This window comes from Myxocyprinus asiaticus, chromosome 2 (assembly GCF_019703515.2).
Source record: "Myxocyprinus asiaticus isolate MX2 ecotype Aquarium Trade chromosome 2, UBuf_Myxa_2, whole genome shotgun sequence".
Classification (NCBI taxonomy): domain Eukaryota; kingdom Metazoa; phylum Chordata; class Actinopteri; order Cypriniformes; family Catostomidae; genus Myxocyprinus; species Myxocyprinus asiaticus.
Window position 1 is genome coordinate 22,204,674 of NC_059345.1, and position 14,861 is coordinate 22,219,534.

General features: G+C 42.8%; 1 protein-coding gene across 5 annotated transcripts in view; it reads right to left on the reverse strand.

The window, feature by feature from the left end:
- nlgn2a (neuroligin 2a) overlaps window positions 1–14,861 on the reverse strand; it is a 259,071-nt gene that overhangs the window by 95,075 nt on the left and 149,135 nt on the right. For 4 of the 5 annotated variants that reach the window (XM_051722812.1, XM_051722784.1, XM_051722795.1 and 1 more), the window contains one exon: window positions 11,153–11,206. The exons of the other annotated variant lie outside the window; for it this stretch is intronic. In XM_051722812.1, coding sequence (XP_051578772.1) covers window positions 11,153–11,206 — 54 coding nt within the window. The remainder of the gene's footprint in view (window positions 1–11,152; window positions 11,207–14,861) is intronic. 5 annotated transcript variants of the gene reach the window in all.

The following is a 14,861-nucleotide window of genomic DNA, read 5'->3' on the forward strand; positions in this document are numbered from 1 at the left end:
TGTCACTAACCTGACAAATTCTGGCAAATCCTGTGAATATTTATTTCTCCAAAAAACTTATTTTACAAGGTGCCCTGTAATTATGACTTTGTTTCCAGGTGGACTGATAAAAAAATAAAAAATAAAATAAAATAAAAAGTTTGCCCAAACTATTTAAACTTGTGTCAAACCAGCCAATTTGATTAACACTTACTAGATCGAGAAAGTGTTTTCCAGTTTTGTTTGCAATTTGCATTAGATGGATAGTGAACTTGTCTGTGGGTGTGCCGTCTGAGACTGAGACTACATACTCCCCAACACTGACCTATACAGTGGTGGCCAAAAATATTGGCACCCTTGATAAATATGAGCAAAGAAGGCTGTGAAAAAAAATCTGCATTGTTTACCCTTTTGATCTTTCATTCAAAAAATTCACAAAAATCAAACCTTTAATTGAAAGAGGGGGAATATCTCATTATTAAATAAGTATTTTTCACCAAAACACATTAGCCATAATTATTGGCACCCCTAGAAATGCTTATGAGTAAAATATATCTGAAGTATATTCCCATTCATATTTTATATTTTTTAGTGCACCTGGGTGACTAGGAATTGTTCAGCCAAGACTTCCTGTTTCATAGGGGTATAAATATGAGGTAACACACAGGCCAAATTCCATTAATCATCAATCACAGTGGGTTAGACTAAAGAATATAATTCTGTTGTGTGGCAAAAGGTTGTTGAGCTTCACAAAATGGGAAGTAGCTATAAGAAAACAGCCAAAGCATTGAAAATGTCCATTTATACCATCAGGGCAATAATTAACAAGTTCCAATAAACTGGAGATCTTAAGAATCGGCCTGGAAAAGGTCATGTGTCTATATTGTCTCCATGCACAGTGAGGAGGATGGTTCAAGTGGCCAAAGAATCTCCAAGGATCACAGCTGGAGAACTGCAGAAATATGTTGGGTCTTGGGGTCAGAAAGTAAAAAAAAAAAAATATCAAACATCACCTACATCACCACAAGTTGTTTGGGAGTGTTTCAAGAAAATAAGCCAACTCAACCAACAACAAACTCAAGCATCTTTAGTTTTCCAGACACTACTGAAGCTTCAAATGCGACCGGGTTCTATGGTCAGATGAAACAAAAAAAGAGCTTTTTGACAGAAAACACCAGAGATGGGTTTGGCGCACACAGAGATGAAGAAGTACCCAATGCCCACAGTTAAATGTGGTGCAGGATCTTTAATGTTGTGGGGCTGTTTTTCTGCCAGAGGTCCTGGACATCTTGTTCGAATACATGGCATCACAGACTCTATCAAATACCAACAGATAAAAAATCTAAACCTGGCTGCCTCTGCCAGAAAGCTTATAATGGGCCCTGGTTGGATCTTCCAACAGGACACTGATCCAAAATAAACATCAAAATCAACACAAAAATGGTTCACTGACCATAAAATCAAGGCTCTGCGATGGCCATCCCAGTCCCCTGACCTGAACCCCATAGAAAATGTGTGGGGTGAACTGAAGAGGAGAGTCCACCAACATGGACCTCTGAATTTGAAGGATCTGTAGAGATTCTGTATGGAGGAATGGTCTCAGATCCCTTGCCAAGTGTTCTCTATCTGTCACTCACTAAACATTGTGTCGATGTAGTGACACTAGGGGTCACTCTTGGGAGCCTCAGACACCTCTGGTCTTTGATAAAAGGCCAATGAAAATTGGCGAGTGGTATTTGCATGCCACTCCCCCGAACATACGGGTATAAAAGGAGCTGGTATGCAACCACTCATTCAGATTTTCTCTTCGGAGCCGAACGGTCATGCTCACTGAGCTGAATTCCCACGACTGTTCATTCACCTCTGCTGGATCTGATGGCGCATTTCAGTGGCTTCTCCCTCCTCTGCACTGGTGCACTGCAGAGAATGCCCCTGGACGCTTCGGCAGAAATAAAAGAGTATATTTCTCTAAAAGTGTATATATCTCTAAAAGAGTATATTTCTCTAAAAGAGTATATATCTCTAAAAGAGCGGCACACATGGAACGTCTTTTAAAAGACGCGTCTTTTTATAGATGCCTTTCCTTTGTGTGTTATTCCTGGTTGCACTCGTTATCTCTCACCTTCTGACGGTCACGATCACTGTCTTTCGTGTCTGGGCACTGCTCACGCGGAGACAGCGTTCGTGGATGGGTCATGTACTCATTGTGAGAACATGTCCATGGCAATGATGCGGTCGCGGCTTACCTTCGTAAGAAAGCAAGCAACCTCAGAGGCTCCCCGCCTTGGTCCTGGTACCCACAGGTGTGAGGCCAGTGCGGCTAGCACTGGGGGCAATTTGGGGACCCCAATAGGACCACCTCTGCCGGGTATCCCCCACGGACCTCCCATTCCCCAGCATGCTCATCTTCCCGATCGGGCTTCCGGATGAGTCCACCGGCTCCTGTCACGGCGAGTTCGACCTCTTATTCGGAGCCCGTGAAAGTGATGAGCTCTCGAGTGCAGCATCGGAGAGAGGGCTCGTCCAGCCGGACGCGGAAGCATCAGCTAGGCTCCTCCCTTTGGGTGCAGTCGCCAAGTCACAGGCTGACGTGGAGATGACAACATGCTTTCCCGGGGAGCCACGAGCGTCGGGCTAGAGTGGAGCCCTCCGCTCTCCCCTGAACCCTCGCGGCTCGATGATTGGTTCCTGGACTCGCGGTGCCGCTCAAAGCCACACCCCGCCCCATTCCTTTCTTCCCGGAAGTGCATGAAGAGCTGACAAGGTTGTGGGAGGCACTTTTTACTGCCCGGTCCCGATCTTTCAGCTTCCCTGCCCTCACTACCCTTGATAGTGGGGCAGCCAAGGGTTATTCTGCAATCCCCCCGGTGGATAAAGGCGCTCGCGGTGCACCTATGCCTACAGAGCGCCGCCACCTGGTGTGGGCGCCCAAAGCTCCCATCCAAGGCCTGTAGGTTTACGTCGTCTCTGACGGCCAAGGCCTACGGTGCCGCTGGACAAGCCACGCACACCATGGCTCTCCTGCAAGTCCGCCAAGGCGCTAAAGGAAATGCATGAGGGTAGTTCCACCCCGGGATTGATGCCGAAGCTGTGCTCTGCGACCGACCTCGCTCTCCGGGCGACGAAGGTCATGGAACAGTCTCTCGAGGGGGGGGATGTCCACCTTGGTGGTCCAGGAGCGCCATCTTTGGCTCAACCTGGTCAAGATGGGAGAGGCCGACAAGGCCTCATGGGCCCTCCAGCTGAACTGGAGTCGATTCGGACAGGCACAGGTAGACCTGTTCGCCTCCCACTGCCCACTCTGGTACGCCCTGACCGAGGCACCTCTCGGCATAGACACGCTGGCACACAGCTGGCCCTCTGGCCTGCGCAAATATGCATTTTCCCCAGTGAGCCTACTTGCACAGACTCTGTGCAAGGTCAGGGAGGATGAAGAGCAGGTTGTCCTGGTAGCACCCTAAAGAAGGACCTTCTTTCTCAGGGACGGGGCACCATCTGGCACCCGTGACCAGACCTCTGGAATCTCCATGTCTGGCCCCTGGACGGGACATGGAAGACCTAAGCGGTCTATCACTCAGGCCAGGGCCCCCTCTAAGTGGCGTCTGTTCGCTAGGTGGTGTTCTTCCCGACGGGAAGACCCCCAGAGATGCACAGTCAGATTGGTGCTTTCCTTCCTGCAAGAGAGGTTGGAAGGATGGCTGTCCCCTTCCACCTTGAAGGTGTATGTTGCCGCTATAGCAGCACACCATGACACAGTGGACAGTAAGTCCTTAGGGAAGCACGACCCAATCATCAGGTTCCTGAGAGGCACCAGTAGGCTGAACCCCTCCAGACCGCGCCTCGTTCCCTCATGGGACCTCTCTGTAGTTCTTCAGGGTCTACAGAGAGCCCCCTTTGAGCCTTTGCAGTCAGCTGAGCTTAAGGCACTCTCCTTGAAGACTGCCCTCCTGACTGTGCTCACCTCCATCAAGAGGGTAGGAGACCTGCAAGCGTTCTCTTGTTCGTGCCTGGAGTTCGGTCCAGGCTACTCTCACGTGATCTTGAGAACCCGACCGGGCTATGTGCCCAAGGTTCCCACGACCCCTTTTAGGGACCAGGTGGTGAACCTGCGAGTTCTGCCCCAGGAGGAGGCAGACCCAGCCTTGTCGTTGCTGTGTCCGGTGCACGCTTTATGCATCTATTTGGATCGCACACAGAGCTTTAGGATCTCTGAGCAGCTCTTTGTCTGCTTTGGTGCACAGTGGATAGGAAGCACTGTCTCCAAGCAGAGGATCGCCCACTGGCTCATTGACGCCATAGCTATGGCATATCATGCCCAGGACGTGCTGCCCCCGGTAGCACTATGAGCCCATTCTACCAGGGGTCCCTCTCTAACAGACATTTGCAGAGCAGCAGGTTGGGCAACACCCAACACCTTTGCAAGGTTCTGCAACCTCCGGGTGGATCCGGTATTGTCCCAGGTAATGGCACGCAATAGAAGTCGATAAGCCCGGGATAGCCAGACGGGTGTATCGCTTGCACATAGCGCCTTCATCTCCTTTGAGCTGAAGACATGCGCCATTAACTCCCAGTAGTGTTCACAAACTATGTTCCCTGGTTGACTTCCTCCGAGCCCTGTGGCAGTCGAGTTTTCGGAGAGACTCGCTGCCGGCCCAGAACACATGCTTACTAAAAGCCCTGTTCTGGGGTAGGTGCTCCGCATGTGGCGGTTCCCTGTAGGCAACCCCATGTGATGTATATCTTCCGCTAATTTGTTTCCCTGTTGGCAAACTGCGTCTTCCTTGGGCAGAGGCCCCTCTGCCACAGTCTCCATGTTTGTAGTAACTCCTCCCCCGTTGGGTAGGACCTACCATGAGACTTCTCCACATGATCGGCAAGACCATGTGATGTATTTTCCACTTAAATATCCCCCCTCTCTCTAGGCAAGGTATGGTCTCCGCGGTGTCCTCCCCTTGGGAGGGACATCCCCTGCCTAGACCTGGTCGGCCCAGTCGGATAATCCCCCTTTTTTTTAGGGAGAGGAAAAAAGAAGGGGAAAAGAGGCCACGACTGGGCTAGCCTGTCTCTATCTTTTGGGTAGTCGACTTGTCCCCAAAGGGCCGTTCGACACTCATAACTATGTTGGGGGAGGTTACGCGTTGGCCTGGTGCACTGGCTACGAGGCACATAGTTGTCTGCCCGTCACACACCGCCAGTTCACGTAACACAGTTCAGCCAGTTGCAGCGTTTTTTTATAGGGACCCCTAGTGTCACTACATCGACACAACGTCGAGTGAGTGACAGATAGGGAATGTCATGATTACTTGTGTAACCTCTGTTCCCTGATGGAGGGAATGAGACATTGTGTCCCTCCTGCCACAACGCTGAACTACCCGCTGAAATGGCCGGACCTTGTCTCGGCTCCTCAGCATAAAACCTGAATGAGTGGTTGCTCCTTTTATACCCGTATGTTCGGGGGAGTGGCATGCAAATACTACTCGCCAATTTTCATTGGCCATTTATCAAAGACCAGAGGTTTCTCGGGCTCCCAAGTGTGACCCCTAGTGTCACCACATCGACACAACATCTCGTTCCCTCCATCAGGGAACGGAGGTTATGCAAGTAACCATGACATTCTCCAACCTCATTAGGTATAATAAGAGAAGACTCAGAGCTGTTATCTTGGCAAGGGGAGGTTGCAAAAAGTATTGAATAAAAGGGTGCCAATAATTATGGCCAACACGTTTTGGAGAAAAATATTTATTTAATAATGAGATATTTCCCCTGTTTCAATTGTTTTATTTAAATTAACGATTAGATTTTTGTGATTTTTTTTGAATGAAAGATCACAAGGATAAACAATGCAGATTTTTTTTTTTTTTTTTAATTTTCACAGCCTTCTTTGCTCATTTTTACCAAGGGTGCCAATATTTTTGGACGCAACTGTAAATATGGTATAGTACTAATTACCTAACATTTTACATGAAAAACCTGGAAATATCTCAAAATACTGAGACAGTTCTCAGTTATAGAACAATTGACTAAATCTGGAGGCAAACTCTGACAGATGTCCCTTTTAGCTAAGCTAAATATACACAAACCAATCTTAATGCTGTTAGATCATCCCCCATTTGTGCAGATTTACGTGCAGATACAAACTCCATTTGCTGTCATTTTTATCTTTATCTGAAGTATTGCTGTCCTTCAGGCACCATGAGGACATCTCTACTTCCGGAGTCACAACAGTTTATGCCTGATTGAAATAAGATGGAGTAGTTGTCACTCAGCCCATGTTGTGCAATGACAAAACAATCTAGCTTTTTGTACCCTTGGTCTCTGATTGAAGCATGTTAATTCCCTTGACCAATCAGCAGCTGATTTCTTTTTGTTGCAGTTTTGCTGGAGTTTTGCTTGTGCTAATCTATTTTGTAAATCAGGGTAACCATCCATGAAAGACTAAGTAGGTAATTAAGATCAGAACCACCTAAATGCTAAAGCTTTATTGGAATTTAGAAGTAAATTGTGACGTTGTGTCAAATTCTTATTTGTTAGTGATGATAACCATTAGTGGGTGACCACAATGGGTTTTTCAATGGATGTCATGCTTAGGATGACATCTACAGAGCAAATAACTGGTATAATTCCAGTATATGGTGCTATTACTACTGAAATTAAATGTACATAATATTTGGTTTTTATTTTACATTTATGTTCATTTATTTTACATTATATTTAATAAACATAACAAAAAACAAAGATGTCCATAGATTTAAGAATTGACATAAGCAAAACTGATTAACCACTTCTGTTAATCAGCCAAGATGGCTGAATATTGACAGAGTAATCTCTCAGGACAACATATGGTTTGTCGCTGATCTCCAAAACTAGAGCAAGAAATGATATTCTTTCTTCTTTGTCACACTGACCACATGTGATTGGATCAGATCATGTGAGCAAAGCAGAGCGGTGTGACACTCTGCTCAGTAACCTGCTCCATGCCTGATGGCCCAAGCGGATGCTCCGCTCAAGTACTGCTCGCTCACTGGTAAGAAAGCGTATGCTCAAATCCCGCTCCGACATTAAATTTCTCTGTAGTATACTTGGTTCCAAGCATGTACACAGGGGGTAGCTATAGTGGCCCAAGCAACTGCCCCTTTGCCCACATGGGCTGAGGTGCCCCTCTGGGTGAAATATAGACTATAGGCCGACATTTATTAAATTATCAAATGATTAGTAATGTACACATCTGAATTATGTGATTGTATTGTTGTGTTTTTGTATATAAAATCTTGCTGTTTATCTTGAACTGGTTTACAACTGCTGTTAGATAATTGGGTCTACCAGACCTTCGTTATCATTTGTAATCAGTCAAATATTTCTCTGTTAGCACATATGTCATCAACATCTTCAAAAAATACCTTAAAAAAAAAAATCAGTTCTAAATTACCATTATTTACTTCAAACAAGTCATCAAACATGCCTCTACAAATGATAAAACATGTGCGTTGGCGCGGAAACTCACATACGCACAAATTTGCGCTTTTCAGTTTAAACTGGACCCGAGTGATACAACCGACCCAGAAAACCACAATCTTTTCAACTTTAAAGTTTGTTCGAGTCATTTATGTCATTAATGAAAACATGAAAAATACTGCAGGTAAAAGTGAAATTCATAATTATGCTTCAGTTGTCTCCACGGAATGATTATAGATTTGATGCATTAATATGTTTCTGATTTAATGCTATCAGACTTTGGGTCTGTAAATTAAAATGAGCAATTTCTCATCCTAATTTTGTGTTCAGTTTTAAAGGGTGTATTAAGTTATCCAGAAAAGAGCAGTGAATGTGTTTCTCTTTTTCAGTGATGTTGCTTTATTAATATTCCCTACAGTTTTATATGTACGAATCATATTCAATCTAAAGGACTGTGGTTATTTAAATAATAATTATTATATTAGTAGATAGCATGTGCCCCCTTTGTTTTTTCTTGATATTTTTAAAGCATTATAAAGTGAATCTGGACTTTATATGCATCAAACGATCATGTGTTGTGCATGCGCTCTTTATATGTACTGCAAGTTTTAATCATGGATTTAACAAATAAAAAAATATTTGTCCTGCATAAAGTGAGATTTTGTCCAATATATAAAAATTATTTAATTCACAATTCACTGCCTTCGTTGAAGAATTTATTTTTTTTCTAATGTACAATCATTTATAGGTTTTTTTCTCTGCGCATGAATGTAGCAAGCGATGTCGGAAGAGGATATCTGCAAACACTAATCTAGAGTAATTTTTAAGTTTCACTTCATGTTAAGGTGTGGATTTGGCTTTGGGAAACTGACCAGCAGTTATGTGCCACTTTATCCCGAAGCAGAAATCGAAAGCAACAGGCAGTTTATTAGGCTAAGTGAGATAATTCCGCTATGAAATTCTCTATGCGAGAGCGGAAATCTTTACCAATCAAATGCTCAATTGTACAACTAGAGGCATGAAAGCAGAATGCTCTGCCTGCAAATTAGGACACTGATCTGCAAGATCATACATGTTTATTGGTTTTGATGCAGGGATTTTTTGTGTGTGTTCGCCGGGATTCAAGGAAATATGCTTTGCCAATATACAGTATTATTAATCGTACATATTCAATTCAGGGTGTTCTAACATTCGCAACCCTGCAGAACCGGGCCTGTATCTAGCTGGTAGCTGCACTGACATGATGGCAAAACAACAAGATACCTTACTTATCTATTAATTTATTATCGAATAGTAGTGTAGCCTACTAGCTCACCTTTTGCTGTGCTACCATGTTCGCGTAGCACATCCTCATGCTCTCTAGCAATGTGACAGGTACGACTCCAAAAGGAATATTTGCTAATTCTCACGGTCTCTCCACAGTCTACAGTCCCTTTCGATTTCCTCGTTCTCAGCTTTGATTTATACTTTGCATTTATTTAGGTTATAAGGTTTGCAACTTCACTAAAACAATGTTAGAGCTCCATAACATCAGGCCTATAGCTTATTTCGCAGATTCCTAAACCAGCATATCATGAAGCGCATTCTGGGTTGAGCGAGCGGCACTGAGCGGCCTGAGCGAGCGGAGCAGGATCTTCAAAAAGGCGCTCTCCACTCAGGTGAAATTATCACAGCTCCGCTCAATGCTCAACCCGAAACACATTTTAAATGCCAGGTGAAAACAGGGTCATATACTGTACATTGAAAATCTGTGATTCAATATTGAATTAAAATTTTAAATAAACAGAGCTTTTGGATTTGCAAAAATGTAAAACAAAGAAAAGATATGACGTAAAATGAGTACGAAATATTTAACATTCTGCACAATTTCTAGGTTCTATCAGAAAAGACTCTGGATGATTGAAATTATTACGAATGTAGATAAACTTCTAATATTTGGTGTAAGCCCCATCCTATGGTTCAGCGTTCAGATAATTGCTTGAAATGTCACATCCTGCCGGAGGCGATGACAGCAGGGGAGCAGAGCTTACCCCCGCCCAGGACGGGACGTAAACTGGTGGAGATGGGGTGGAAGGGGGTGAAAACAAGGGAAGTATGCGAACAATAGAGACAGGTGTGTAGACTTATAAAGCGGAGGCTGTATTGTGATTAGATGAGATGCCTGATTGAATGAAAGTGTAAGGATCCAGAGTCTTCCTGCTAGAACTACCGCTTACTTTTCCATTTCAAGGTGTTGAGTGTGAAACTGTAAATTCCAAGTGTGTGTGTGTGAATTTGCGCATAGATAATTATGTGACACACAGCTTAAATAATGAACAGGGCTCTGGTGGACACATACCATGTCTGGACACCTACTCTTGGGCTGACGCATAAACTAATCACACACACACACACACACACACACACACACACACACACACACACACACAAACATACTCGTACTAATACGTGACACTCTCTCCCTCAGCAAAAATCAATCCTGTTTTCAGCACAGGGGCTTAACACTGCCTTGTTCACAAATAGCACTTCCCCTAAAGACCTGACCTAACACACACACACATAAAGTATACACACACACATACATAGCCATATTAAAACAAACACAGAAAAACACATACAAAGTATATAAAAACACAGAAGTACACACACACTCATAATCATTCCAGATTATCTAATATTTGTAGGTGAACTTTCCCCCCATCATACGATAGTGGCAGAGCAGTCATGAATGGATTATTTCGTATGCACTGATTACACTTGAGTGAGTCCGCAATTCAGTTCCAGAGAGGCCACAAGCTTTCAAGGATCCAACCAGCAATTCATCAACACAGTAAAAACACTGAGTTAGGGACAGTGTCAAATTGCAAAGGGAGATAGAAAAATGGAGGAACACTCTAAAAGCTTTCTAAACCCCATTGCTGTTTCATTCCCAAAAAAAAACAAAAAACAACAAAAAAAAACAAACAAAACAAAAAAAAACAGCAAGACTGAGAGGGTAGGGAAAAAAAAAACAAAAAAACATCTTTGGTAAAAACAAGAAAACATCAGGGCAAAAACATACATTTCATAGGATCTTTTTAAGAAAGGAGTCCATAAAACGAGTATTAGCCTAATTACCATGTCCAAGATAAAAGATGACAACATGTGCTGATCCATGTGTGTGTATCTGTGTTTTTCTGGCTTTCCTCTAGCCACTGGCCCATTTTATTTCTTAGATTTATTGCCTGGTCTTTACTATCACATTCAGAGAACAACTTGTGCTGACAAAACATAGCGAAAACACCTCTTTGTCTTTGTGAGAGTTGGAGATAAGTTTAAAGCCTAATAATCGCTCCAAGTCTCAAAAAACATCATAAAAGCAACCGCCTCCCGAGAGAAGCTGTAAAATTGTACTTCAGACAGCACTGTCTGGGTATTACATTTCTAAACCACTGTTCTCCTTTTAGTTAATGAAAGTACAGTGGGGGTTTTTCTTTAATGGCTGCTACTATGATCTACAACAGTGAGCAGTTGAGTGAGTGCCCTCCAAAGTCATATGAGAAAGTTTTCAACTCATTCCACACAGACATTTACACACATATACAGTATGCACAAATGATTCATATACCTTTCATCACTACCAATGAAAGGCTGTTTTCTTTATATATAAAAAAAGAAGAAGAAGAAAAAAAGATTCTTTTTGAAAAGACAAGAAAAAAGGAAAAACATGCAACAAAAATACCTTCATCTCGTGGCCGGTTCAGTGTTGATTCATCAAGTTTTTTTGTGAGTGGACCTAGGGTTAAGACAAAAAGGAGGGAAAAAGAGAAAAGAGAAAATTCAAAAAGATTACTGTGGTAAGAGAAAAATCAAAAAAGAAAACAAGAAAGAGCAAAAAAACAAGAAAGCAGCAAGAGGTTATTGTTGTCATTTTCAAAAGGTGACAAAAAAAAAAAAAAAAAAAAAAGAAAAGCAAAAAACAACAAAAAGTATCATAAACACAAGAAAGACACAAATCTTCCACAAGATCAAAGAAGTTTGATGTTAGATCTGTGAATATTCTCTCTCGTCATTGTTCTGCTGTGCTTTGCGGTACTTTTTAATACCAGCTTTACTTTCTACTATTCCAAATGGCTTCCGGGGATGAAGGAAAAATCAATGTAGAGAAATCAGGAATTAACTGCTGCGGTATGAAAAACAAGAATTCCCATTCCCATCCCACCCCATCTCACCCCTCCCTTCTCTTCAGTCGTACCTCCCGCTGCTTTGGTCAAGCTAGTACCATCCGCCTCATGTTGAAAATGTGAGAGGTGGAGAAAGAGGACCTGAGGGAAGGAGAACACAACACACACCAGGCACGTGTTCTCACACAAGCACACAGCTAAAACTCCCTGTAGGGAAACATGAACAGAGGGTGCTGTGCTCACACATACACACAGTGTTAATACTGTTGTCTTTGTGTGTAAACTGTGGAATTTATCATCTATATACATACAATACGATGCAATAAATATATATTTCTAATTAATTTAATCATTAGACTTTATTTGTTGATATGCCTTTATTTTAAAATAGGTGAAGAAAGAAATGGAGTGGAAAGGTGGAATGTAATGTTACCTTATGAAACAAATAATGTTTGTCAGAGAACGCATTATAAAGATATGTTTAGACCATTTTTGAAGATTTCTTAACTTAGTGTGAGCTCAGAAAAGTGATAAATATAAGGTCTGTTCCAAAACCTAGTGAACTTCCAATCGGAAGCAGAATTTTAAGACATCATAGGCGCGTTACCGACGTGAAGGCTGTTCCCAAAGGTAGGTATCTTAATTATGCTGCCTCTTAAGATATCTCGTTTTGGCCAAATTCTAAGGTATCATCGTTTGTATCCTTCCCTGGGTGGGCAATCCCAGAATGCATCGTGATGAGCTTGGTGGAAAAATAAATCCAAGATGGAGGATGAAGCAAGAGAAATTTGGATTTTAAATTACTTACAATCCATACAACACTGAAAGTTAATACAGACTATTTTACACAAAATTAATGCGTAAAAGGCGTAATTACGCTTATTAGAGTACGCGTTGTTCCTCTCGCATCACCTGTATTGAAATCAGTTGCAAGTCGAGTTTCCAGTACGCTGCGCACAAGGTGAGCTATTTGACTGATGCGCGGAGCTGCCGCCTATGTAGAGTGTTCCAAATCACTCTCTTATGAGGCATCATTTCTGTAAGGATGCTGCCACAGAAAACAGCTGTCTTTGTAGGCAGGAGACAGCAAGGCAGCTCACTAAGCTTCAGAACAGACCCATAGAAAGAAAATGAAGGGGTCTCTCTACTAAACAATAAAGATTAAAAAGGAAGGGTGAGAAAGATGTGAGATAGAACGATAAGTCAGCAGACTCTCTTAGCGAGCGAGAGTGGTTTACTGTAAAATCAGGGGAGAATGTGTGTATTTGATGACAAAGAAAAATATCTTGTCACACACAAAAGAGAGGCGGTCTGGCCAAACAGGAAGTGCCATCTGCCACTTCTGCTGCAGAGTTTACAGACGGTATCCATGAGCCCAGCACTGGCTTTCCTACATTGACAGGCAATAACTGGCCCTCGATGACAAGAGGGTAATCTGATTGGGTGAAAAACATATGGCAGCAAAATTTTATGAGATTCAGTGAAGGCAAGTTTGAGTTACAGTCTGTGGATATGTTAGGACATTAAAAAAGATGTGGAAAAAGACAGACATAAGCACATTATTGAGATTAACAGTACTGCGCCTGTGTGTCTCGCAGCCACATTATTATAAAGCATCTCTAAATGAATTATTGTTCTCAGTTTAGCTTTGCAACCTTCCAAAATCAATTCAATCCAGATCTTGGACTGGCTCATTTCTGCTTTTCTCTCACTGATTATTGAGTCATTTACCTGGACTGTACCCAAATTCATCCTCCAATCCAAGTTGTTCATTTTCTCTCTCCTTGACTTACATTTTTTTTATGATCATCTCTCCTCATCATTTCTCTACCCATAGCCTCTTTTTCTAACTGCCCCTCTCTCTTTTCTCTCTAGTTAAGTACTTATGCAATCTGTTATTTCATCCCCGTTCCTGGTGTTGATCTTGCTGTGCCCTCTGGCCTTAACAGGGCAGCTAAAACCAGCAGGCTTACTGCAAGTGAGTGTTTTCATGTGTGTGTAATGCCCTTCTTTTTTTGCACCTCCTTTTAAACAGGCTTGGCATCACCAGTCATAACCAGAGGTTGTGTGAGTGTGAATGTGGTCAGCAGTTTATCTGTTCTGTTCTTGTTTACGTGTTGGGGGTATGTTTGTGCAGTAAAGCTGAGGACAATTTGTTTAACATTTTGCATTTGTATGTGTGTGCATGTGTTTTACAGTATAAATATGTACTGTAAAACTGGGCTTTAAACAGGACGACACCTGTCTTTGCCTGCCGTTTCATGTGTGTGTTAGTGTGTATGTGTGTATACGTTACTTACGTTAGATGAATGCTCTGTATGAGTTATACGGCTATATGGCTTCCAAATATTCCCCATCCATTAATTGGCTCAATAATTCTACTCTCTCCTCTCCACCAATAGCTGGTGTGTGGTGAGCGTACTGGCGCACTATGGCTGCTGTCGCATCATCCAGGTGGACTCACACTGGTGGTGGTTGAGGAGAGTCCCCTGTTCACTGTGTGAAGCACTTTGAGTGTAGTGTCAGAAAAGCACTATATAAATGTAATGATCATTCATTCATACGAGGTCACTGTTTAATGTGGATGAGTTGCTCATACACACACACACAAACACACACACACATGTTGGTGCAGCTATCATTATGAGGACACACACAGCGGGCCTCATCAGCAGATGCCAGTGGAATTACACACTCCCTCAGTGTTAGATGTCAGGGTTCGTAATCAGGCCGACCACAGGTTCCTGTGTACCGAAGCGTTCTAGCTGGCATCTCCTCTCTCTCTCTCTGATTTCACAAATGGGGGGGTATGAGTCCAATCTGCTACCTGTGGCTCACCCTCTTTACAGAAATATGATTCCGAAAATCAGCTTCAAAAAGGAATGAGATAGCCAGATGGCTTCCAGCTGATGTTGTCATGCCTCTCAGCTTCTGCTGAGTGGAAATGGGTTGAAATTAGAGCAGAGATAGGAAGAGAACACCCAAGTGACTTTGATAGACTGGATATAAAGGAGCTCTATTTAACAGCATTAAAGATTCCTTGCCAACCTGGTGCGAAGTGACTTTCTATTATATGAAATGGAGAGATTTAAATTAGAATTTGAATAAGCATTAGAGCCAGCTCTGTTAAACAGAATTATTCAACGAATGGCTACAGTCCAGCATGGTTCTTTAATGCAGTCGGAGTTGATTTGCTTGAATAAAGTTGCAAGGCAGATTCCTGGTACTGAGTGAGAGGGAAAGATGGACAGAGAGAGAAAGAAACAG